Source organism: Ptychodera flava, chromosome 14, assembly GCF_041260155.1.
Source record: "Ptychodera flava strain L36383 chromosome 14, AS_Pfla_20210202, whole genome shotgun sequence".
Taxonomy (NCBI): Eukaryota; Metazoa; Hemichordata; class Enteropneusta; family Ptychoderidae; genus Ptychodera; species Ptychodera flava.
The window spans coordinates 25,454,405-25,478,921 of NC_091941.1; the positions used below are offsets into that span (position 1 = coordinate 25,454,405).

Here is a 24,517-nt window from a genome sequence, read left to right on the forward strand (position 1 = left end):
AGTGCTGTGGATGAATTCTGCATGGTGTCCGTTACAATAGTCAGTCATTTTGAGCATTTCTGCAAAACCATGTTTAATCTGAGTCATATTTTTAAATGAGGTAAAATTGAATCGTAGCCCAGGATGTTGTAAAAATTGATTTTATAATTGTTGACTTTACCATCTGCATCAATTTACATAACACGGCACAATTTGAAAATCAATAAATTTTTATCCACTTTAGTAGTTAAATTACATAATACAAATACACGTAGAGCAGCATTGTACTGTATCTTTGGTGATTTTTCAGGAATTTTTTGTTTTAGGCAATTTGCTCATAATGTTAAAGTACAGTAGCATGAATAAAGCATTTCAAAATGCTATTAGATCATCTTTTTCACCTGGAACAATGTAAATCACTTTATATTCAAAATCGAGCATTTTTTTTAAATATTCATGTGACGTAACTCCTGTACTTGTACTAAATGCAAATTGTGATAAATAAGTGTGAGAGAAAACAGAGAGTGATCCTTTCTGTCAAAATTGCATTACTTATTCATGAATATGAGGCAATCCATCATGTCTGACATGTCTGGGATTATAGGGTTACGGTCAAGGCTGCTGAAAAGTTCAGTTCGGGTGATGTGTACCAGCAAAGTCGTGTGTTAATCATGTAGCTGTCATCCAGGCTTGGTAATAGAAAAGTAATTGCAACAGTCGAATGGCCACATATCTTCCTTGCCATTTTGTAATGTCTCTGACAAAATGCAGGCAAGTGTCTGTTGGCGTTAGTTACGTCATACTGATTGCTTGGATGTCCTAGCTGTAACAAGTTAAACTGCTTCAGTCGCTTTTGATTTGGTGTTTAATGAGTTTGGCTACTGATTCTACACCACAGTGTATTCAAATGTTTGATTCAATTTCACCTTTGTTTTGGTGATGGCAGAAGTTCCGCGTCTGCAAAATCAGATTTCTATGGCCTCTTCATTCATGCGTAGTACAAGCAGAACCTGTGTTTAGAACACTGTTTCAGTGTTTGCTGTGCAATTCACATTTTACCAGGAGAGAAAATAAGTGCAATTCTATGTTTGGCAGCAAGTGCACGTCTTTCGTCTTTCATGGTGTTAAATTGATCTGAGGTGCAAAAGCTCAGTGAAATGCAATTCTTCTTGATCGCTGACCCTCACATATAACCTTCAAACACTCGGCTTCTCATGAACAACCTAATGATTTGGTCCACTTCATAGCTATGTACTCCAGGGATATTTTATGGCTGTCCTTTCAGCCTCACTGTTTGATTGCGGTGTTCTTCCACTTTCGATACTGCTGCCCCAGGGTGCTGCCCCTTGGCTGAGCGAACAAACCAGCCCTGTCATATGGTAATATTTCGTCTTACAGTGTATGTTCAGTAATGCCATTGACCTCCAGCAGTGACATTGTACTGGTCTTGGCATTGAACATTCTGGCATGTGCTAATGAGGGGCACTGAATTTTAAGGCAAAGGCCTCAGGACATGCAATGAAAGGTCAAATGTTCACGACCCGAAGTGGTCATACAGTGTAGCTTACATTTCTCTTTGCAGATGACTCGGCCACATGGAAACAGTCGTCTGGTGATTTGCTGTACTGTAAACAATATCCATTAATTAAGGTAGATAAAAATGAGCTTTCATTGTTGTACATGAACTGATGTGCAAATTAAAGTGCATCAGTTGACCCCGTTTTATGAAAAGGTAGAGAACAATATTGTAATATATTTGCAATATTGATGTTATTCTCGTCCCCACTCTCAATCCATAAAAAAAAATTTGTGTGTAGTCTTCATGTACATTTGTACGGTGTAAAAATGGCAGTGTTGAAAACCCAATCTTCAGAAGTCATACTTTATTCAGATATGATATGTTAAACCAAGATCACTGTCTTCTTTGGCAGCATCACCAAATTTTTCATGAGCGTGAACATATCATATCATTCCCTTGTACATTTACTTTGGAGAATTATTTCAGTCAAAAGTGCGACTTTCACATCCTAAGTCACCTGAAATATGCCAGAGCAGAGTTGACAACAGTCAGTTTTATCATCGTATCAATAACCCTATCACTGACATAAACAATTGGCATACTTCTTGTCGATAAAATTTCAATATTTAAAAAAATTTCAGATAACTCGGAGAAACTTTTTGTCATGGTGTATATATGTTCCCTAAATGTGTACGCGCATGTATGAGCAGGATGTATGCGATTTACCTCATGTCAGATCATGTGAGATACCTGTCCTTATCAAAGTTGGAGCTCAGCAGCACTTGAAGAAGCATTATTTTATCTTTAACACGGTAGAGCAATGTTGATTTTGCTGTATTAATTATAGGGACTGAAAAGGGTAAGGGAGAAATTTTGACGCAGCACGGCTGTGAACAATAGAACCAGAAGTCACCCCACTTTCTACTCTATGACCTCACTCATAGATTTCATTCAGAGTAAGTCTCATGAATGTCCAGCAAACACGGCGGCTTTTCAACTGTTTGCTTTGCTGATACTGTTAGGGGGAAAAAAGGGGAACTTGTATTCCTTCATTTGAAGAAATGTAAATTTTGCAGAGAAACATTTACGTGATGTTAACTCAACTGTGCAATGATTTAATACAGCACAGGGCAGCCCAGCTCCCTGGCAAAGCCCTCATAGATACAGCCGGATTGGTGTCATCCCGCATGCACACTGCTGTGTGGCAGCTGTCTCGTGACTGAAAGGTGCATGTATGTGTATACAAGTGTGTATACGCTGAGCTCAAGACTATATGTATAGCTCTGTAATTCACAGAAACACTGCTATGCAGTCTGTTTTGGCTTTTGTCAAAAACTGGGTGCAAGTCCTTCTGTTTTTTTGTTGTCAATTGTACAGTCTCTCCAAGATGATTTGGATTAAGGTCATAAGTACCTTAAAATGAAAGTTTAAAAGTTCTGTTCAAATTCTACCTCTAAAAGAAAACTTGAAACATTTTCTGTCTCCAAGAATTACAAAAAGTGGGGTGACCATGCATAATATTATTATCTATGTCGCAAAAAATTATAATTCTCTGTTGTTCACAGAAAACCATGTTGTGAACGTTGAGTTCATCACAAGTTTGAAAATGAATTAACACAAGCTGCAGGCCAGTGAAATACATGTATTGTGTGATTTTGGGATGAAAATCTGTCACTTAATTGCATTTTGTCAGTGGTATGGATCAGTGTATGTACACTTTACATACTGAATCACATTGTTGCCATAATTATTTACCGTAAGTTGTGAGTTCAATCCATGTGTAATAAAAGGTATCAAGGGAGAAGTTGATGTTTAGACTACAGAAAACTTTTCTGATGAAACTTTGATATTGTGATCCATTGTAACTAAGATGATTGTAAACTTCCCAAGAAAATGTTTGGTAATTTGCAACTGACTTGTTCACTTCTGCACATGTTACTTTCCACCTGCTGCATCTAGGGTGTCTTCAAAGACTGGACCACAAGGTGGGGGTACGGGTTGAGACAGCTGTGTGATCAATTGAACTGGTTTTCCATTCAAAGTGGTCAACTGTGCTTCCAGTAAGCCAATCAGACTCGGCCGCTCAATGATCAGTGCACAAAAAGTTCTTTTTTTGTGGCACAGAAAATGTTTGGTATTATTATAAATATCTGTCGTTATCAGCTCAAGATTGGCACAAAGAAATTTCCGCTGATTATGAAAGATTGTCAAGGGCTCACAAAGAGTGCATGCACTGCAGGGCACTCTGTATGGTCATTGTGAGCATGGAGTTTGATATATTATCATTACAGCTACTGTATATGGTTTTGCTTACTTTCAGTTCGCGTTGGACTTTGATCATAGGTTGCTTGGTAATTAAAAAACCCCCTGAAAACTGGCTTATTAAATCATGAGATAATACAGTGAATGAAAATTACTGCAATTTGTAGTTCTCAGCGAAGACAGACATTGAAGATCAGTTTTTCAGATTACATGAACATGAAGATTGTGATTAGATCGGCAGTTTGAAAAAAAGGTTGATATTAATGAAATGACATCAAGTCACATCGCAGACAAGCCGTTTCAATTGAAAGAGAATCAAAGAAGATGTAACAATAATGAAGAGAGAGGATTAGTTGATTAATTAATATTTACTTTATGAAAGTGAATAAAGGCTTGTATGTTGGATAAGAAGCCCATTGTCATTAAGGTTTCATAACCATAATTGGTTGACATCAATTTTCATTTTCATTTTCAATGCCAAAAAAGGCATTTTTCATACAATGTGCATGGCATATGCTGTTTCATTCAATTTTGTGCTTGTTTCACCATACATGTAGAATGTTTAAATAGCCTCAGTCGTGAATAGCTCATTAGGTTTTCATTTTGTGGAAGGTTGTGGACTTTGCGGAAGAAATTGTCAGCTGATGTTCTGTTACCATGGAAACAAGCACAGGGTGCTTTGTCGGTGGTGTTTATTCAGTCTTGCTGCTCCTTGAAATCAAGTACATGTAGTCGAAAAAAAAAGGCATCACGCCAGCGGAACAACATAAACCAGCCCCAGGAGTGTACTGGATATCCATCTCCTTTTTCCACTAATGCTGATTTGCTTTTCAAAATGGTCCAGTATTTGTCTGCTGGGCAACCAAGCCCTCCGTACTGTACCCAGGGCAAAGGCCGGAGTTGTAAATACAGTATTCACTCCGTTGCGTGTTTACAATTTCGTGAAACTGACACTCTTAAGAACTGTGGGCTCTCTGTTTGGCTTTGTAAACAAAACAGAGTTCACCAGAAACCAAAAACTTAAGTGTGAGGAACATATATACAGATATACGCAGCAAGAATTGAATAGTAAGGTGTGGGATCATTGTAGGATAATGAAAGCCACTCAGGTTTGTCTTTCAGGAGGTCTGTACCTTCTGAACCACAAAAAAGTAGTGGTCATTGATATTGTTTGGTTTCAGTTCAGCTTGTTATACTGTGGACTTTTGTTTGGTAATTTTACGACCACATCGTAACTTGCCATAGTGTTTTCAAATGGCAATCTTTTGGTGCAGTAATACTGCCATAAAATTCAATTCTTTGATTAAATTCACCACGGTGTATACACTGCCCTGGGTAGGTTTACCCAGGGTGGCCTATCATTCTCGTCTAAATGTTCCTGTAATAATTAAACTTTAAGTAAAATATACTGCATGTCAATGAATGCATGTCTTTGATGAAATACGTCCAGTTCTTAGAGTTTTACAAATTCACTGTTCCCTTATAAGGAAAATGTGAAATTAAAATCCTATGCATTCTAACATGAGTTTATAGTTTTTGGCTAGTTTTCATCATTTGTGGTGAAAACTGATCCTTTGAGAAAAGACATGGAGAAGGAAAAGGACGGAAAAATTCAGAGAGGGTGTATTCAGTCTTGAAACCAGGAAAAATGCTCTGGGAAGAAAAAAAGGAAGAATAGCAGCTATTGTCTGCCTGTTTTTTTGCAGGAGAGTTGATTGAAAACAGCGAAGACCTCAGAATATTTACACAGCTCTTTGGTTTCAGTGTGTTATTGAATTCTGTACGCTCAGAAAGCGCTTTCAACATTTGCCAAAGGTACAGGTACACAAATGTCTCCCAGTTGTATGGTAGCATAGGTAAAACAAGTACATGTAACTTGATTCACTGGCAGGTGATTGGCTGTCTAGTGTCCATACCCTCCCCCTCTTTCAACTTGTCCCATTGGATTCTGGGAAACCTCATTTAAAAGGCCAAATTCTGTGTGCGTGCAGACATAGTCTGCTAAGCTACATGTAAACAGGTGGAAGAACTTTTGGCGGTCTGCACTTAGTTTGCAGGTAGGAATTGGGATTTTTTAATGGTTTCTGTATGATTGTGATTTGCGTTCTTGATTTGAGTCTTTCTGTACATGTTTGACAAACCTCAAGCTAACACGTTTTCTGCAGTTTATTCTCAATTTTGTTCATGCGTGCAAAAAAAAAAATCCTGCCACAGAAGACGAGCTGTGTTTTGCTCATCTGAAGCAGTGGGCTCAGATTGCCAGAATGGATGCCACATGTTACATTTTTGAGATGGAAAAAGAGACAGAAAAAACAGTTATTTATGGCTTTTGCAGAGTTGTTTGTCATGCATATATTGGTTTCAGGCAGGCGGTTTTGCCTCTGCAATTAAAATTCCTTGTTTTAACTTCTTTTGTCTTTAACTTCTTCAGATCATCCGCAATTTTCACCATTGTTTTACTTGTGCATAGAATTGCTGATTATGGTCAAATCAGATCCGTTCCATCAAGCATTTACTCCGGCTTTTTCCTGCTTCCAATCTTTATTTATGAAAACCCCAGGGGTGTCAGGCTTTTCTGTGGTTTTCCCCTCCTGCAAAGCCAATCAGACTAGGAAGCGGGGCTTTTCACTTTCAATGGGTATTCACAGTGGAGGGAAAAGGGTAATTGCTTGTATGGTGTATATATGTGTACTATCAGCTGTGTTCATTTGGTGTGGGTCAGAGGCATAAACAGCAGCCTATTACAGGTATCTTTTGTACACAGATTTCTATGCTAGGGAAACCCAACCCCATTCCTTGATTAGCCAATCAGGGCGCAGTACTGCCTTTGATTGGCAGCTCTGCCTTTTGCCTGAGGTCATAAGGTTAGCGTCTCTTCGTACCAACCCAGGCCGTGTAGGCGGCAAAATAAGAATTTGAAATCTGTACAGGCGACAGTTAGGAGTGTCCATGTAGCTTCCGTAGTTGGATTTTAGGTTTTTTCATTCAGTTTGCACCCCATAGTTCTGGAAATCAACCAAACATAACTGTAAATGGTAAATCTGGACTCTGGTATGTATAGAATTTTTCATCTACTTTATTCTATTCCACTTAAGTGGCACTTTTTCTTCAGTTCTTGAGAATGACCATGGAATTTCACTTACGTGCCGAGCAATAATGGTCGGCATTGTCATTTAAAAGGATGTTGGACTTCATGGTCAACTTCACTGGAAATGTTGAACTTTTCTCGTAAAAAATTACGTGTAGCTTTAGTATCTTTGTAGTAGATCTGTGTCGCAGGATTGAGTGTTCAGTTTATAGTTTCAGGTTATTTTCAGACAGGATACTCCACTATTGTTGATTGGAAATTATGTAAGCTGGAGATTTATTTTTTTTGCAAGGGACTGTGTTGTAAATGAAAAGACAACCTTTGATTGATCAGCGTGCCAAAACACGCTGTGATTGTTCAAGGTTGAGGATTTGAAAATCCTTCCCCACCCCTATGAATTTGACAGGAATGGGAATGGCCAATTGTGTTTCACCAGTGAGTGGTTCGGCTCATGTAGGAAGGGGGGGGGGGTCATTGTGAAATCACTACTGAGCAATTGGAATGGTTTTTGCATGGTTTTGTCATTTTAGGGAGCTATCCAAACGAAAAAAAAAATTATCGACAATTTATGCTGAAAGAGCTTTTGAGTGTTACTGAATGTTGGGTCATTTAAATTTGCAACTGAAGTTTCTGTGTATTTGATACATGTAGAAAAAACACATTGTAAGTTCGAATTCCTTGAACTCAAACTTCTAATTTGGTAAAACTTGTAGGGGCCATTGACAAGATCATTCATATCTGGTAAATTTTATACACTGTTTCATAATATTCATGGTACTGAGTCGGTGTGCGGTTCTGCCCCAGTTCATACCGTGGAATTTGAACCCAAACAGATACAGGATGAACCAATGAATGGGGAGATCTAGAGATTATTCACACGCACAGGCAAGTTATCATGGGAAGTGTGTGTGTATCAAGTGAAAAAAGTTATCTGTTTGGAACACGTAAACTCTGATAGCATGGGCTGATATCAAGAAGGACTGAAGAGAATAAATAATATATTGTCGGCAGTCAGTCTCTGAAGATTTCAATGCTGCTTTGCACTGCTTGTATAATTTCTATCGACATGCTTGACCAGCGCATACAGCCGACTGTGCCACCTTTAAACTCTTCTGCAAAATATAGCTCTCTTGTTAGTGGGGCTGTAAATACACTGTAGTTTGTTTACAGGTTTGTTTTGTTTGTGTTGGAGAATAAATAGTTCACATTACTCCCAGTCCATCGGTTGTTGCATCACCCAATTGAAGGCGTCAGATTGCCTGTGTATGCAAATCATGGGTTACATGTATGTACCATGTGTATGCAGGGGCTACCAGCTTGTTATTCTTTCATTGATAATTAATTTGGACAATTAGATGTGCTAATTAAATCAAATTACCCACTACCTGGTAATATGTTAATGGCATTACAGTATATTATCAGTAATATCATTATCAGGCAAACTTGACCTTATTTAAGGGTGGGGAGTCTCACTGTCAGATTCCATTCACAGTACACTTCCTGTGCAAAGTGAATTCTGTTTCAGAGGAATTCTTGTACTTTATTTGCTGGTTTATCGCTTGTGTAAAGATAAGAGAGGTTGTGCCACTGTTATCAAGTGAAGCGAATGATAACAGTACGGAGTTTTTGATAAAAAAATTCCATTGAATCACTCAGTCAATTCATCTAATATTCCTTTACGTATGCACTTCAGTGCACTTATGTGTAACATATGCATTACTGGCTGTATAGTGAAGTCTACAAAAAGGTAATATCGGGGAAATCTAAATCCAAAATTTAATCCAATTCGTGCAACAGAGCATGTGAAAGCTTCAAACTGGCCACATATGCTGTTTGAAATCAGTCAGTCATATTTTTTTTTAAATTTACGAAACAATGCTGGTTTCCGGTATGTAGCTTTTATGCTGGCAGCACTATTTCTAGTATTGTACTGGCAAAATACTTGGCAGTCTGTCAGTGCAATGCAAAAAATGTCACACCGTCTCCATGCTAATATTACAGTATCATGAACTCAAAAAAAGTACAGCTCAGCTATCAAATCTTCCTTTTTTGCCAAAGACATTTATTTTATCTTAAGAGGGAAGGGGGGGGGGGGACGCTGCTGGGGACATTTGAATGGCGGGTTACCTCCAGATCAACGAACAATTCAATTTACTATAAATACTGATGACAGTCAAAATTAAAAGTGATTGTAAATTCCAGACTCGAGGCTATTTGATACAAAAACATGTAGCGCATAGTTTACTGAATTGCTATCGCACTGTAATGTTAGTGCGAGCTGTTTTTGTTTCCTTTTGTTGTCAGTTTTTTCCATATGCAAATTTTTCACAAGACTGACAAGGTTTTCGTTCTATTTTTTTCCATTGCAAGTTTGTCCCTCTCTCTTGCTATTTTTTTCTCTGTTTCATGATGTGTGTTTGAAATGATAATGCAAACATTTTATGTATAAACTTGGTCAAACTACAAATTTTGTTTTAAACATTCATAAATACAGAAATACCAGGGTGTGCTGAAGGCTTCCTCCCGAGATATGCCCTTGGAGTTAGACATTTTGTTGTGTTTAAACTCCTGCAAAATATGTATTTCATATGTTTCCTTGAAAGAAGAAATGTACATAGTGATACTGGAATGGCTACAAAAAATTGCTTCATGTACTTCTCATATGCTGACTTGATCAATCTTTTTAAAGTTATGTCGATCTGTTGAAGGTAAACACTTGTATGTTTTCTTCACAAGACTTCATCTAAAATATTACTAAGTAATTCAAAACCAAACTACTCACATAGGTTGTAAATTTAATACTACACTTTCCAAACATAGAAATCCATATATGTAGACCATTGGTAGCCATTGTAGAGACGATAGTGAACCAAATTTGATATTAAGCAGGAGAATGTTTTGAAGTGCAAGTTCAGAGAAATGTGGATGTCCTTTCGACTATAAAATCTGGAAAAAATTCAGACTGCATCGGAAGAAAGATGATATTATTTCATTAGACTTCCATGTAACCTGACATGAATGCAGGATGTGGAAATTGTATCATATTTACGTGAATAGCATTGATAACATCTATTTGTAGCTCAACATATGACAGCAACACCGACAAAATATATTCATCTAAATATCAGTATCTTGCAGGATTTGGGCAAAGTCATTCATGGCAAATGTATTTGTGGCCAAGTCATTTGTAGCCAAGTCATTTTAATACTAGTGTGCTTCTGGTTGTATTGTATGTAGATGGGCTATTGCAATTTGCTGTTTGCTCATGGTTAGATGGTAATTGGTTGCAGGTTCCCCGTTGGGATGTGGGGTAGCAGAGGTTGGGGGAATATGAGGAACTAATTAATGTTCATATCAAAGGCCATCAACCTTTGCAACAGCCTGACACTGAAACAGGAAGTTCTCAGACATGTGAAACTGGTGACTCGTGTTTGATGATGTATGTAAATGAGCTCATTGGTATTGCCTTCTGTAGAACCTGTGGATCTGGATGAGACAGTGTGTGACACAGACATGTTTTACAATAGCACTGCTGTACATCCCCACCAAGTGGAATGTTAAGTGACAATTGGGACATTTTAGTTTCATTGAATGTGTCGTGAATCTTGGATCCGTGTGCTTCCCCCATGAATGAATTTAAGTGGTAAATAGTCTAATTCTGATGGACGGAATCATGGCCAAAGAAATGTTATGATCATTGAACAAAAAAAAAGATTGTACTGTCACTGTCATAAAAAGTGGCAACTCCTAGGAGAACTTTGATATGGACACCAGATTTTATGACTGAATAAATCTTTCTCATGCAAATATTCTTGAAGTGGTATTACAATGGAAAATTCTTAAAAAGTCTGATAAATAACAAAACAGGTCATATGTACACTGGTGGCAGACAACCTCAAAGGGCCTCCATTTATGAGTTCACATTTGGTTATTGTTTCTTTGAACTATTGCCCATTGTTGGTTGGGCCAGCGCCTACTGTCACATTGGAATGCAATTTTTTCTTGGGCCCCTACTGTGCTGATTATGCACGGTCAACATGAGAGATGCCATTTATCGGAGGGCACCCAGTTCAACCAAGCAATATGATAGCCGGGGACCACTTGAGTTCAGGAGATTTTCTCAGCATGTGTGTGGCTGAAATGGTCTCACTGTCACCATTCCATTTGCGTCATTGATAAATAATTTACATTTGTATAATCTTAGTGGTGTATATACCCCTGGCATATTACATGAGCTGTTTTTTTTTTATCAGCAGGAAATATCTATCAGATGTTAGTTTATAGACTTCTTCACGAAAAGGAGAGGTCCGTTCTTTGAACAGTGTGCTTAGATCATGCTGATTGTGTATAGCCCGCTTTATCTTCCGGACAGCATTCATGTACTGACCACTCTTTCTCAAAATGCAGTTTGAAATTCTTTCAACCTATGACCTCTTTAGATTGAATTCTCACTGTGAGAAAGTGAGCAAAAATTTTTGACAAATGGGCATACTACTTACTATCTGGTAAATGTATGGAAAAGCTTAAAAATGACAGCAGCTGTAGTTTTTGAAAATACTTTTGTTATTTTTGTCGCACAAAACAAAACAAACATATTTTTTTTTATCATAAAGTATTAGCCTTGTCTATAGACTGCATTGTACATAATATGCAGTGTTCTTGTCTGGACTAAAGTTCAGTCTGTATCACAGCTTGACATTGGATGACACACACACAGGCTGTATTGACAAGTTAAAAAAATTACTGGTAGATATTTTGGTATGGTTTTGGGAAGCAAGGGAGAAGCTATATTTTTGACAGACAAAGCAAAACAATGCCAGAAAGACATCAAAAATTCCTGCTAACAGAGCCTTAAAAATGGAAAGTGTTACATGTTGAAGTCATGTTAAAATTCTAATTTTGACTTTCTTTCATTTTTTTCTCCCATGCCAAACAGATATAGAAGATTACCAGCCCAGCAATTGATATCCTAATTTTCATCCTCTTAATTGCCTTCACTGAGATTATGCTCAAGTGGAGGACACTTGGAAAGTGGTTCAAAAACGACTCGGATAGCAACGGATTACTGACTACGATTTCTGGATCTCGCAACCATGGCAACTACGGCAACAACTTGGTCTTCGCCACGGCGACATCGCCCAAGATTTCTGAATCACTGAAGGCCGAGAAGAAGCAGAGCGGCCAGTGCCGGGAGGAGGAGGCGACAGATGGCAGCGGCAAGCTGGTCGCGCTGCTTCAGAGTAATAAGGAGAACGTAGATGCACGCCTGCAGCAACAGTGGCTGGTGAGTGCGGTTTTCGCTTTCATGATTGCTGATGGCCCTAAAATCATTTTTAAATAATGGCTTTTGATCCCCACTATAGCAGAGGGATTTAGTACCAGTTTCTTGAAGTTCTAATTTTATGTTGACCCTTTAAACGGGTACAATGGTTTGCTCTTGGCTTGAAGATCATGGTATGGGTTGCATACAACCCAAAAGGGTGGTGTGTATGATTACATTATCAGAGGGTGTTTTCTGTGTTATGTAGACTGTAACATTTTCATTTTGTAGCAATTTTGATCTGCTTTTAACCAGACGTTGTTTGAAGTATGCAGTGTTTGCAAACAGGAAAAGCTTTGCGCATGCTCAGACTGTATCCCTCCTGGGGATATACACCCGCTGATCATGTTCGGCAGATGGGATGATTTTCAATTGAAAATGCCCTTGCTCTGTGAGAATTATTCCCAGAACCCAGAACATGCACGTATGTGATACACAAGGTTCCGAAATTTTCATCACTCTCTGATAACAGGTATTATTATTCAGATACTCTGATGTAGATGTACTCAGTCAGGTTATATGCATATGTTATCAGAATTCCATGGAGGGTTCCACCTTTGTAGACGTGATGTAGATGTGAAACTAACCAACTCGTAATGAACAGATAATAACAGAGATGCATCCGCCAGATGTCTTCTGAGACGTCCTGCGTCAGCAAAGGATGTGTTACGTGCAACTTCTGCAACAGTATCTGATATCTGAATCGTATCATCCAGGAACCAAGCAATTAGGAAAGGAAATCCGTTGTTGTTGTAATACTTCTTTATACAGATAAACCTAATATGGTTTTCCTTTCAACGAGACACATAATTGGTGTGTGGGTGGGTGGCAGACTTGCCTTGTCTTCACCAACATGTTAGGAAATAATGGAAACATTTACTTCTTATTTTCATGACCTTTTTCATATCTTTTCCATTTTCAGAATTTTATCAATGACGTTGATCAGCTCAGTGAGTGGCTTAATGATATTGTTGGCCAAGCCGAGTCCTGGAAACCAGCCACTGGAGATGTGAATAGTTTGAGAGTACACCTGGAGAGGCACCTGGTGAGTTGATAATAGATGCTGATCGGTTGACTGATTGGTTGACCTCTTAACTTTGTGTGACTGAGGTTTTCATGAGGAGGACCCAGGTGTAAACTTTTTACGCTGAATTGTGATTGGTCAGCTTTTATTGGAGATGACACCTTGTTGTTTTCAATTTCATGGCGGATGCAGAGGATTGCAATCCACTGCATCAATGGATTATTAAAGTGCGTGCTAGGAGTTCCTGCTAAATTGATGGTTTTGTGAATGTTTTAGGTTGCTGTTGCTGCGTTATACCATTGGATGGGTCTAGAATGTTTCTAGACTTTTACAAACCCATTGCTAATTGTCCCCTTGGTGTAACCATACTATTTTCAGTTGCTTATGTCAGCTACATACAAGGCATTAGGGGGGGATAGGGACTTGGATAAGGTACATGTATGCCCATGCAGTTGTGGAACTCTGCTTTCAACAGGTTTTGTAAAACCTTTGTGACTTTCTCTCGCAACACATCAAAGACTTAAAATGCAAAACAAACCCTCCTTGTCCCAGGCGCTGACAAGGCCATGCAAATAACAACGGTGAATCTGCTTCAAACCGTACATAGACACCAGTTTGTGTTCGCCGTTATTCCCCAGAGGTTCCCTTGTAGATGCTGGCTGCTGGCCAAAATAGCTTTGTACTGAACACTACCTGTTTCCAGGTGGTCATTTGCATTGAAATGTACCCACCATGTCAGTTTCTTGAGAGACGGTAGCCCTGCAGAATGTTTGAAATAAAAAAAATTGTTTGTCATTGTGTTTGTTAGGTGTTGGTACATATCTGGAATTGTAGCACTTTTATGCTACTTGATTGTTCGGCACACATACAGACAGATGCCAGACATAGAGCTGTAGACAGTAAAAACTTCTACAAATAACCTTATAATCTGTCTAGTCCATAGTTTCTGTTGAGTGTTTACTTCCACAACCTTTTCAAACATCAAACCACTCATTCTAGAGATGAACTAGCTGATAGTGCTGATGTCATCGCGGTATTGTGCTTGATTCCGAAGACGTAATGTTGCACATTTGAAACAATCATTCTGAGTCCGTCCTTTTGTTGCATTGCACTATAGCCCTGTCATTGCTTGAGGGCTGTCTTCTAGCGTAATTGAGGCTTGGTATACCATTAACATTGCAGTGAACTAAGTCATAATGTGGTTCCGGAACTGAGGTTAGCAAAGCATTGTCACCAGATCAGGTGTTACACAATCAAACAAACCTGTCAATAAAATGCCAATGACACCTGTCTCCAGTTGTGAATTTTATCTCTTTTATGGCAACACTAGAGTGAAAAAACCCTAATGCCTTTTTATATAATACAGTTTACACATATGTACTCTTAACAATTTGTACAGCCACATATTTTAAATAACAGAATGAGCATTAGATCACACAGTGAATATATGCTGCTTTCAATGGAAAGTTGTTTTTTGTTTACTAGAGGGGGATGCAACAATTGTCTACTTACAGTACATACTTTACGGTTGCATCTCAATGTTTTGTTGTCATTCATGTGAATGAATTTCATATGCAGAGATAGTCTTACCCTATCTGAGGTAATATTGTATGCTCTTTCAATTTGCAATCTGAATCAACCATGAATTAAAAAAAATTCAGGGGATGGGATGGGGTGGAGGACTGTACAGCTCATTGATTCAGGGTGCACATGGTAAATCAGAGTTGACGTGAATAAGGGATTTTGTTTTACCAGTCATTTTGAATTATTTTTTAGGTGCAAACGTTAGATATTTACGTGTGTGAATTCATGGAACTTTGCTCTGTTTCTGTAATGATTGTTTTGAATAAACTTAATCTAAACAGAAAATAATAACACACATTGGAAAATCAAGACGAGATCTTACAATTCATGTATATAGAACTAGCAGCTATTGTATAAATTGATGTAATTTTTCGCATGAAATAACATAGACCATGTGCATTACTGTTATAGGCCTTTGCCATCGAGATTGAGACCCACCAGGCTGCCAAGGACCGGGTGGTGACCCAGGGTCAAGAGTTCAAAAGTTCACTGCCACAGACAAGCCAGTATTTGGAGAAGACTCTGGCTGTCATCGAGTCTCAGTGGGAACAGCTTCAGAATCAGATTGATGTGCAGTACCAACAGATTGAGGATGCCCTGGGTGCACTGGAATCCAGCATTAGTGCCTCTGACTATGCCAGGGTATGTAGCAAGCGTGTAATAGTAAAATTAGAATACTGGCGTTTCATAATTTGTCCTCGACACTATCTATAACTTTTTAAGCTGTCCACACCCGATTCCCTGTAAACAGGTCTGCAATCACCACTTATAAGAATGAATCTGGGCCTAACCCTAACTATTCAATCCAGACACCTAGACCACTTTTCTGGCTTATCTTTAGTCAGACACTGTGCTGTGAAGCATGGCATAAATCAAAAAACAAAATGGGATGGAAACACTGTGTGATATCTTTAACATGCAAGTGCATCATTTAATTGCAGAGGAATTCGTTTTTACAAAGTTCCACGTTGTCAAACCTTCATCATGTCATCATCTCTCTTTTCTCATTGTGAAGGCGCCCTTTATTTCATTACTCACTCGCTGACACTTTGATGACGACAATGATCTGCAAGTAAAATGTTTTCCCTTTGTGAAACCATTGACTTCCCAAGTTGGGCATTGTTTTAGATTGTCTACAAAGTTTTTTTTACCCCATCCACTCAGAATGAGTAATTAGTGTTTCACATCAAATGTTGTTGGTCCATTTCAAGCATTGGTCACCTTCAGTGTGATGTCTCACTTCACTTTTCATCTTTGGTATTTACGAATGTCGTCATCATCGTTTTCGCGTGTTTGTTTCTCTTGACAGGTTGTCAGTCCACTGTCAATGGAACAAACGCGAGATGCAGTGGACCATCTCACCTTCAAGCTTCACAGCAAGAAGAGAAAGAACTCGCCCATGGCTAGTCAGATCTCGGCATTGAACAAACAACTGGAGACGTTCAGCAACGGACAAAGGTTCGTCAACAATGCAGAGCACTCTCTTGTTTCAGTATCTGTGTACTTTTAGCACGGTGTTTTCTCTTCAGCATCCGGCATGTTAAAGTGTCATCAGCTGTAATGTTTGATGTGGTGTCCATTGTATTTGTTCTGTTTGTGAAATTGATTTTCTCACTATGCTCCTACAATCATCTTGAAATGCCTTCAGTGTTCAAGTTGGCAACACAACCTGGCGGTACATTTATGTGTGTGATGATGTCTAATGTTATAATTGACAACTTCATTCTAGTCTGTGCTAGAATTCATTTGTCAACTATAACGTTGTATGTTACCCATAATGTGTTGAGTTGAGATATGCATGCATGCATACATGCATACATGCATGCATTCATCTATAGATAGATAGATAGATAGATAGATAGATAGATAGATAGATAGATAGATACATACATACATACATACATACATACATACATACATAGTACATAGTATACATACATACATACATACATACATGTATACATACATACATACATACGTACATACATAAGTACATACATACATACATTCATACATACATACATACATACATACATACATACATACATACATACATACATACATACATACATACATACATACATACATACATACATACATAGTACATAGTATACATACATACATACATACATACATACATACATACATATATACGTACGTACGTAAGTACATACATACATACATACATACATACATACATACATACATACATACATACATACATACATACATGTATACATACATACATACATACGTACGTACATACATACATACATACATACATAGTACTACATACATACATGTACATACATACATACATAGTACATACATACATACATACATACATACATACATACATACATACATAGTACTACATACATACATACATAAATACATACATACATACATACATACATACATACATAGTACTTCATACATACATACATACATACATACATAGTACATACATACATACATACATACATACATACATACATACATACATACATACATACATACTCTGTATATCAACATATTTTAAGAAGGAAAAAAAGAAAATACACTTTTTTCCTGTTTAAAAAAGAATGACAGTATTAAAGAACATGTCATGTGTTACAGTTTTTGTCCCTTTGAAGAAAGGAGTGGAAAAAAGAATGCCTTTTATAACTGGCGTATTGTAATGGATCATTTGTTGATATTTGTTTGTTTACCACTGCATGGACAGAGCTTATCCAGCTGTCTCCTTTGATGTTACATTTTGATTGATTGTACCTTCCAGTTATAAACATGCGTAAGCTGTGACAGATGTTACCAGGGAAAAATAGTTTTTATGGTTGTTTTTTTGGTTTTGTTTACTTTAGTTTTGACTCCATCCTGAACGGTAGCACTGTGGACACAGTCGATCATGATGACAATGGCGACAACACCGGTGACTCGTCCGACGCCAGTCAGGTTGTCGGCGAGTTCGAGGGACAATGTCAGGAGATGTTCGATTTCCTGAATGAAATGCAGCTGGTCATCACGGAGAAAGACTCCGATGTCCTGGTTAATCAGAAATACTACAAAGAAATCTGCAAGGTAGGTTTTGTTTACGCCTCAGGTTAGCAGTTAGCGAGGTACAATGCAGAGTGAATATCAAATGTCGTCGGGAATTCAAGCACAAAATTCATCGGAAACTCCATTCTGATGATAAAATGATCAATGTTTTAATTGTGAAAAGCCCTTCACCATACGCTGACATTTTGTACATGAGAGAAATTATCATGTCTTATACCGCAGCATTTAAAAACCAGGACCAGGTTTTGTGTAGGGAAAATGCCAGTACTTATTGCACTATTTAACTGGGAACATGACAGCAGGATTCTAGTTTTTATGTGTCAGTATTTTCCCCTGCCCGGCATTGCAGGCAGCCACTATTTGCCTCCAGCAGTGTCAGTCTATTTGTGAAAGACTGATTTTAGTTCAATACTCTAGATTGTTTCCAGAACACAGTGTTGCTTCTCCTGAATGACAACTGTGTAATAGTATTTTTTGTAATTGTATTTTTTGTCTGGCGTTTAACATTGCTTTGAAGAAATTACTGTATTGCAAAATTTTACATTTCTAGCGATGTCAAGAAATGTCTTTTTTGATGCGTGCATTTCACGACGTATTCAAACGAAAACTTGTGCATTTCTATTGATCACAGGAGTACAAGCATGAAATGGACGACCTTGAGGTCACGCGTAGGACACTCAACTCAAAGGGCCACCGTCTGATGACGACCTACCCAAACCTCACCTCAGAGATCACCTCCAAGTTGTCCGACATCAACGAGAAGTGGGACCACCTCCACGATCACGTCATCGTGGAGTCGACCTCTTCAACTCCCAGTGGTAGTCCATCCAGCATGCTTGGGGAGCTGGATGAAATTCTGGTGAGACTCCGGGTTTGGCTCAATGATGTTGAATGTCAACTGTTCAATGTCAACTACAACAAATGCTTGAACTCTGCAGATGTGTCCGAGTTGGAGAAGAAGCTAGAAGAGCACCAGGTGGGTTTCCTGTTACTATGCTAATGACATGCAAATATTTATTATTTACATATTTTACCAAGAATTTGTGCTCTATCTTTTACAATTAACAGCTGACTTTGTTACATTGATAAGAGTGGGCAGATCTCTGAGAAATTATAAGAGATTATATTTTTCTAATTTCAAATTTTTTTCAAGTGTGTTGGCAAATGGTAAAGAACCCCTTAAATTCAGTCAGTGTTTACTAATTTGTTTTTAACTAAGAAGGGAACTTTACCAAGCCCTAAAAAAGAGCTGATAATATTACATTGTTTCGAACACGGTGCATTGAGTTTCAAAGCCTCACCAAGGCTAATGACAGAACACACTTCCTGTGTGCCTGTAGGGAGAGCAGGAAAAATAATAAGCTGTGAAGACATTGCACTGACACTGTTCTTTTGCCCACACTGTACTTTCTAATCAATATTGACATCATTATCATCACTGCCTACATGCACAGGCTTTGCAGGCCGATATAGAGAAGCACGCCCGTGGAGTGACAGCAGTACTGACGCTCTGTGATATCCTGCAAGATGACACAAGGGCGTGTAACACAGAGAAAGACAAAAAGACTCTGGAGTTGGCCGCAATCAACCTGGACAGGAGATGGCAGGCTATTCTGCTTCAAGCCATTGATTTGCGGAGTAAATTGGAGGAGAAAGTCAAAGCACATAAGGTATATAGCCACAACCTGATTTGTACTGGTCATCTTTTTGTAGAAATCAAAATTTTATAATTAGCAGCCTTTCAACATAGCTCAGAAGAAACTATGAACAGTTGCAATAAATTGCAATTTCCTTGCTGTTGGCTCAAGTGTGAGATGTTGTATGCTTTTCACGAGTGACATGCCAAGTAACGTCCTATCAGAACATGTGATGTACAGGATCTAGTGGCTACCCAATGTGTAAGTGATTGAATGTATGGCGCCCTCTGTGATAGAAACTAAAGTGTTTCTAACGCAGGTTCGTTATGTAAGGAGTTAAACAATTTTCCTTTTAATTTCAGGGAAGTGCAGAGGGATTGGATCAGAACAGCGCGCCACAGTTGAATGATGCTGGTCCAAGTACTGCCTCAGCGACATGCAGTGTCACAGTAGAAAAAACAGCTGATAGTGTGTTCGGCCCCATTGAAAGAGCGTCAGCCCTGTTGACGCCAAGCAAGATTGTGGAGGGATTGGTGGACTACGAATACGACTGCAACCAGATGATGGAGAATGAAGATCTCCTGATGGTCCGGAAGGCCTTTTCTGAAAATGACGCATTCAGCGTCAGCGATATTTCTGATATCACAGTAGACGATGAACTTCTGTTTGATGACGTTCTGCTGATGAAAGACCAGGAAGATGATGAGTCCTCGCTGGAAAGAGAACTCCAGTTTGATGATGAGGATATCTTTGATGAGTCTGGTCATTTTGCTGATGAGACATTCCCACCGGAAGATGATATCTTTCCAATGGAGGACATCAGCCAGGAAGACATGGATAAAGTGCAGAAGATGAGAGACTTGGCATCGAAGAGACAGAAGAAGGTGAAGAAGCCAGGCAAGAGAAAGGACAGCAGCGAGGAGGAGGAGAAAGAAGTGAAGACGAAGAAGAAGAACAAAAAGAAAAAGAAGAAGAAGTCCAAGGGACATGGGAAGTTTCCTTCCATCAAAGCTGACCCAGATATAAAAGTGGTTGATGGGAAGCTGAAGTTTGCAGAGGACTACCTCAGTAAGTCTCCGATGAGTGGTAGGAGTTCATCGCATTTATCCCATGGCAACTTTGGCAGACCAACACAGAGGAAGAGCAGAAGCAGCAGCTGCAGTAGCAGTCCTAGAGATGAAGTGAAAATCGTGAAACCGCAAACCAGTGTCTTTCGCAAGCACCAGCAGATTGAAGAGAAGTTTCCGAAGAGCGTCGATGCTGTTACCAAGGCCGTCGAGGAAGCACTCGAAGCTCTGATGCCTCACAGGCTAAATCGTCGGGAGAAGCCGACTGAGTGTGAATTGGCAGATATTGAAGCTGATGAAGCCAGAATGTGGGAAGTGTTAAGCCAAGGGAGAGGCGATGGATTTGCCACAAGTCTCATGACACCGGAAGGTAGCCCAGGTAGTCTAAATATCAACAGAAGTCAGTCTCTGAGTTCATGCAGTCCACGTAGCGAAGGTAGTTTCTCATCATACAGTTTGAGTCCCTGTATCGAGCAAGCCAAGATGGCATTAGAAGATGAACATGATGTCGCATTAAGCGAGGAAGAGTTGGAGACTCCAACAACCAGAGTTGTGAGCAAAGACCGTCACGATGACAATGATATGGTGGATGGCATATTCCAACTTGACCTCAGCGATGAGGAGGAGGAAGATTACGAGCAATATGTCTTCAGAGATGTCACCGTCTACAGTCCCATTGAGAATATCCTCAGCGAGAGCCTGAAGCTTGAGTTGAATTTCATTGATTCCCAGTTCCAAGATGTTGCAGCGGAGGTCGCGAAAGCCGAGACGCAGATGTTTGATGAGATGCTGTCAAAGGGAATGCTAGAACAGCAAGGCCAGTCTCAGAGCAAGCCTGAAGGTGACACCGGAGATGAAGATCTGAAGAGTGGTTTACATTGTACGAGAGATGAAGATGTCAAACCAACAGATGGTGTAATTCAAAGATTGGATAATAAAGGTGCCAGAAAGAGAAAATTGTTCCCGTCTTTACTCTGTGAAGATGATCGTGATACTGAGTCAAAAATGCCCATCAAACAAACAACCAAATTCTTTCCTTCGCTGATCGACACCGTTGAAGAACAAGGCCACAAGGCTTCTGCTCCAGAGATTGCAGTGCAACCAATTGTGTGGACTCCTCCAAGTGTGAAGATTGAATGTGTTGATGATGTCAAGAAGGAGGCAAAGAGGAAGGTGGATCTCAAACTTCCCAAAGCCATAACCATGGCGAGAGACAGTGATGAGCCAGAGGATGGGGAAAGGATGGTGATCTATCCCCTGTTATCAACTCCCAGGACGCCAATCTTTTCACCAGGCAGTGAAGATGGTGAGACGATGGTCATCTACCCACTCCTTTGCACACCGAGAACACCAGTTGCTTCACCCTTATGTCTTGATGGTGAGAAAGTGTCAGGAAGTCAGTTTTTAACAACTCCGAGAGCATCTGTTAATGTGTCATTTTCAGCTGCTGGTGTTACTGAAGCCTATCCGTCTTCAAAGGCTCCCTCATTATCCTTCAAGCCGGCAACTGAAAAGGAGGAAGCAGAGATCCTGGCTGCTCTTGTAGGTGAAGAAAGGCTGGAAAAGGAGCAGAGTGGGAAGGAGTTGTCTGTTGCTCCACCACTCGTCAAGAGCACAGATCAATTTGAGTACCCAAAGACACCCAAAACACCGAGCTCTCCCTGCGTCAGTCCCTGGACGACTCCCAGACTGCGCGCTCCTCAGCCCCCTTCCCCCAGAGACCCTTTGAGTGAAGTGATTCAAAGAGATTGTGTTGTGAACAGATGTGAAGGTGACGGTAGCAGTGCAGAGGAAAACAGTCCAATAGGTGAAGCTACACCTGCAGTAGTGGAGAAAATGGCAAATAGCATGGTGGTCAGTGATGGTTCAACTGGTATCATCACAGAGAAGTTGGAGTCTGATTGGGATGCAGACAGCGATGTCAGCATTGCCGATGTGAATTCCAACTCGATGGAAAGCCTGCTGACCAGCGAATGGTCCAGCAAGTCTCTGAATGTTGGTGATGGTTTTGAGTTTCAGACTTTGTCGTTTGACCAATCATGTGAAGAAGTCGCCAAACAGGTGAATGTGGAAGAGTCCCTTTCCCAACAGAAGGAAGTTTCTGATGTCGCGTCACAACTCAGTGGTAGTGGTACTACCGAATGGCAAGAAGAAATCCAAGAAATTTTGTCCGAAACTCAAGATTTGTCCATCAGTGACATATCATACGCCATGGAGGACTCTTGGAGTGAAGATTTGATGAGAACCGGGGATTCTGAGAAGCCAAGCGATGCGAGCCACCACCATCTCAACATCTCAGCCTCGCCGGCGTTCTGCTCCTACATAGCTGACCTGGCTGAGGCCTGTGTCTTGGGTGAGCTCAGCGTGAAATTGCAGCGGTCTCACAGGAAGCTGCTTTCCACCATTCCCAAGAGCCAGAGAGCTGAGAGCAGTCGGGTTGACGGAGATGATGGCAGTGGATTCTTTGGTGATGTATCAAGCATTGAGGATGGCAACGGGCTAGGTTCCTCCTATTTGGATTATCTTGGTTCTGACACTGATGATAAGGCTGCTTGTAATGATGTAAGGTTTGATGATGATGGTGATGATGATGGCCACTCTGGGAATATATCAAATGAGCGTAAGTTCGCATCTGTCAATCCAATGTCGACTTTTATCAGCACGGTCGGTTACCATGGAGACGACGACAATTCTGATGATGGTAGTGTGAGCTATGAGGGAAGTGACAGCGAAGATGATGGTTGGTTTGATGCCAGTGATGCAGAGAGGAACCCAGATGAGGAAGATGATGATGATGATGATGCAGAAGAAGAAGCCCTGATGGAGGCCTTGCAGAATGTGCTCCAAATGGATAGTGATGAAGACAATGATGAGGTAATTCATAAAATTCATCAAAAAACAAATTTTGATTATTTTAGACTTCTTGTCAATGTCACAAAAATATGAATATTCTTGTGGTGAAGTTCAAAAAATAGGATCATTATTATGTGTGGTGTCACTGACACGGATCATTATTGATTTTCTGAACAGAGAGAAATGAAAGATGGAGATAAGGATGGTGCTGTCACGGCAACATTAGGTGCAGATTACAAGAATGAGCAAGATGACGATGGGAGCGATCTGCAAGACAGTGGTAGATTCTCAGCCACTCAGAGCACCAAGGTAAATATTGCTGTCTTTTCCCTTCATGTGTATGATGGATGGAAAATTTCAGTTTCCTTCACACGGAACTGAAACAGTTAAAAACATGACACTTGTATATAATATGTATCAAGCAAGCAGATCACAATATCAAGTCTGAAAGGAACTGAAAGCAATATTTATGTACGATTATTAAAACAAATATTTGTTTGTGATGGAAAGCTTATAGTGACAAAGGTTATCTCCAGTTTATATTGTGTTGATAATAAGATCACGATATTTTCATTTCTACTTGACCAGTGGAACAAGTGTAACATTTCATGTAAGTCCTTATGCTGAATGGTGTTTACTTTGTCCAATTTCATGTCATTTCGATGCTGACGATCATTCAATCAGCATTGCTAGTGTTACCATTGAACGCGGCAAATTCTGTTTTTATCTGCCAGAAATTTTCTGTTAAAAATTTTGACCTTTTCCAGATTTTCTCAAATTTCCCTTGAATTCTTACTTATTAGAGGCTCTGATTTATTCACAACTTAAGTTACCTGTAGGTAAATAGAACCTAGGAAAAAAATGTTTCTTTTTGAGTTTGTGTGATTGTATGCTGTGAACTCTTAAAAACGTGTGTTCATTTGTGTGTAGATTTTTGTAGGAGAGTTTAAATTTTTATTGTGTGCTGGAGAGAAGTCCGTAGATTAGATTGCAGATCCTGATTAACCCCATCACCACCATGGTTTTGCCCAAACCCATTGTTATCAGTGGTGATCGTGGACCTGTTTACAGGGAATTAGGGGGTGAACAGATTAATATACAGGGTTTAACCCTGTTTCTCCCAAGTT

The 24,517-nt window shown here is 39.5% G+C and overlaps 1 protein-coding gene across 5 annotated transcripts in view; it reads left to right on the top strand.

Annotated features, from left to right (window-relative positions):
* LOC139149897 (uncharacterized) overlaps positions 1-24,517 on the top strand; it is a 38,995-nt gene that overhangs the window by 10,591 nt on the left and 3,887 nt on the right. For 2 of the 5 annotated variants that reach the window (XM_070721917.1, XM_070721915.1), the window contains exons 2-10: positions 11,785-12,132; positions 13,091-13,213; positions 15,188-15,418; positions 16,086-16,234; positions 17,638-17,854; positions 18,465-18,809; positions 19,288-19,503; positions 19,833-23,411; positions 23,568-23,699. In XM_070721917.1, the coding sequence (XP_070578018.1) occupies positions 11,854-12,132; positions 13,091-13,213; positions 15,188-15,418; positions 16,086-16,234; positions 17,638-17,854; positions 18,465-18,809; positions 19,288-19,503; positions 19,833-23,411; positions 23,568-23,699 (5,271 nt within the window). In that variant the 5' untranslated portion in view covers positions 11,785-11,853. Of the gene's footprint in view, positions 1-5,721; positions 5,818-6,669; positions 6,812-11,784; positions 12,133-13,090; positions 13,214-15,187; positions 15,419-16,085; positions 16,235-17,637; positions 17,855-18,464; positions 18,810-19,287; positions 19,504-19,832; positions 23,412-23,565; positions 23,700-24,517 lie in introns of those variants that run through there. The other 3 variants (XM_070721918.1, XM_070721916.1, XM_070721919.1) reach the window with 3 other exon arrangements.